Below are 1362 nucleotides of genomic sequence, written 5' to 3'. Positions count from 1 at the left end.
GTTTGTTTAAGTGTCCTTGAAAGGTGTTCAGAAATAAAATGTATCTTTATTTATTTATTTATTTATTTATTTATTTATTTATTTAAAGGCATCCTTGTCACAAAAAGAGGCGAAATAGTTTAACTGAAGAAACCTTAAGATTGCCAGAAGGCTATTTGGCATTCACATATAAGAGTTAGTGTACCATGATTTAGCATTGTTTTTTTTTACTTAGATTTAACCTGTTCTTGATTTGTGAACAGAGATCTGCTCTTCACTAGATGCAAAACGTGTGTGTGTGCTATAAAAAAGGTGGTCATAAATCAGACTCCCTCTTTATTGTGATGATTTTGCTAAAGAAAACCTTTAATTCCTCCCAACAGCGCCAATGCTACATAATATTTGTAATTACACCCTCAAGCAGCCTTTAAGCACAGAGAGCCTGCTGACCTTGCCAATGTGAGACGCAGGTTGGGCTCACACTCACCTCCTGTTTAAACATCATAAACTCTAAACCTCCATTGATAAAGTGTCACAACACTTTAGATGAGAACACATTGAACACATAAGGAAAACAAATGGAGTTAAAAGTGAAGGAAGAGTGTTTTGCATGAAAGTAAGGAAAATAAGATCTTAATGAGAACACACTCCCCTTTCTTTCTGAACACAGTGAAACATCCAGTAACACATATACAAGACAAATACAAAAAAAGAGATACTCACATCTTGGGCTGAACAGGGTCATAACAGATGTGAAACAAGGATGAGGCTGAGATAAAAGGTGCTCAATGAGGACCTCTTCACCCGTGATGCTGACTGACTGCTGCGATACTACTAAGTCAGTGTCAAGCCAGCGACAGAAGCACCACTGGGATGTACCAAATGTTTGGTTCTTGGAGGGGTGGACAGGGGTGCAATGAGCTGCTCCATTCGAATAAGAACTGAAAGGAGAGTTGAGTGCGCAGCTGGTTTTCGCTCATCATCAGGAGAGTATATGAGGAAACTGAGCTATGTAGTAATTTTAACTTCACACTCTTGTCTGCTCAATCCATAAAATGTACAAAACAAAACGAGTCCCACAAAAAGGGTCGCAGTGGCAAGTAAGAAGTATTCAAGGCCTTTGAAAGTCTATGTGACTGCTTGCTAATTGTGATGATCTTCCCTCATTGGTTTGAAGTTCGTCATTAAACAGCACACCTTCCACCCCCACTTACTTTTTGTGTTATTGTGGAATAAAATCAAGGGGAGCAATACGACAGTGGAGCTGAAAGGTTAAACACTCTCTGTTCATGGAGGAGATTTGATGTTTATTTGGAAAGTCAAATAAATTTTCCAAGTGAGAAATAATAGAAATAGACTTAGACATGGCATGGCAGACACCAT

General features: G+C 38.5%; 1 protein-coding gene across 1 annotated transcript in view; it reads right to left on the bottom strand.

Annotated features, from left to right (window-relative positions):
- The window catches only part of LOC148900702 (heterogeneous nuclear ribonucleoprotein C-like 1), a 51370-nt gene extending 50551 nt beyond the window's left edge, over window positions 1-819 (bottom strand). Inside the window, exon 1 of the mRNA XM_088992622.1 lies at window positions 703-819. Coding sequence (XP_088848748.1) covers window positions 703-724 — 22 coding nt within the window. The 5' untranslated portion in view covers window positions 725-819. The remainder of the gene's footprint in view (window positions 1-702) is intronic.
- Between the last annotated feature and the right edge of the window lie 543 nt (window positions 820-1362).

Source organism: Hippocampus bargibanti, linkage group LG03 (genome assembly GCF_051943395.1).
Source record: "Hippocampus bargibanti isolate YZ-2025 linkage group LG03, ASM5194339v1, whole genome shotgun sequence".
Classification (NCBI taxonomy): Eukaryota; Metazoa; Chordata; class Actinopteri; order Syngnathiformes; family Syngnathidae; genus Hippocampus; species Hippocampus bargibanti.
This window is presented reverse-complemented; position numbering and strand designations above follow the sequence as displayed.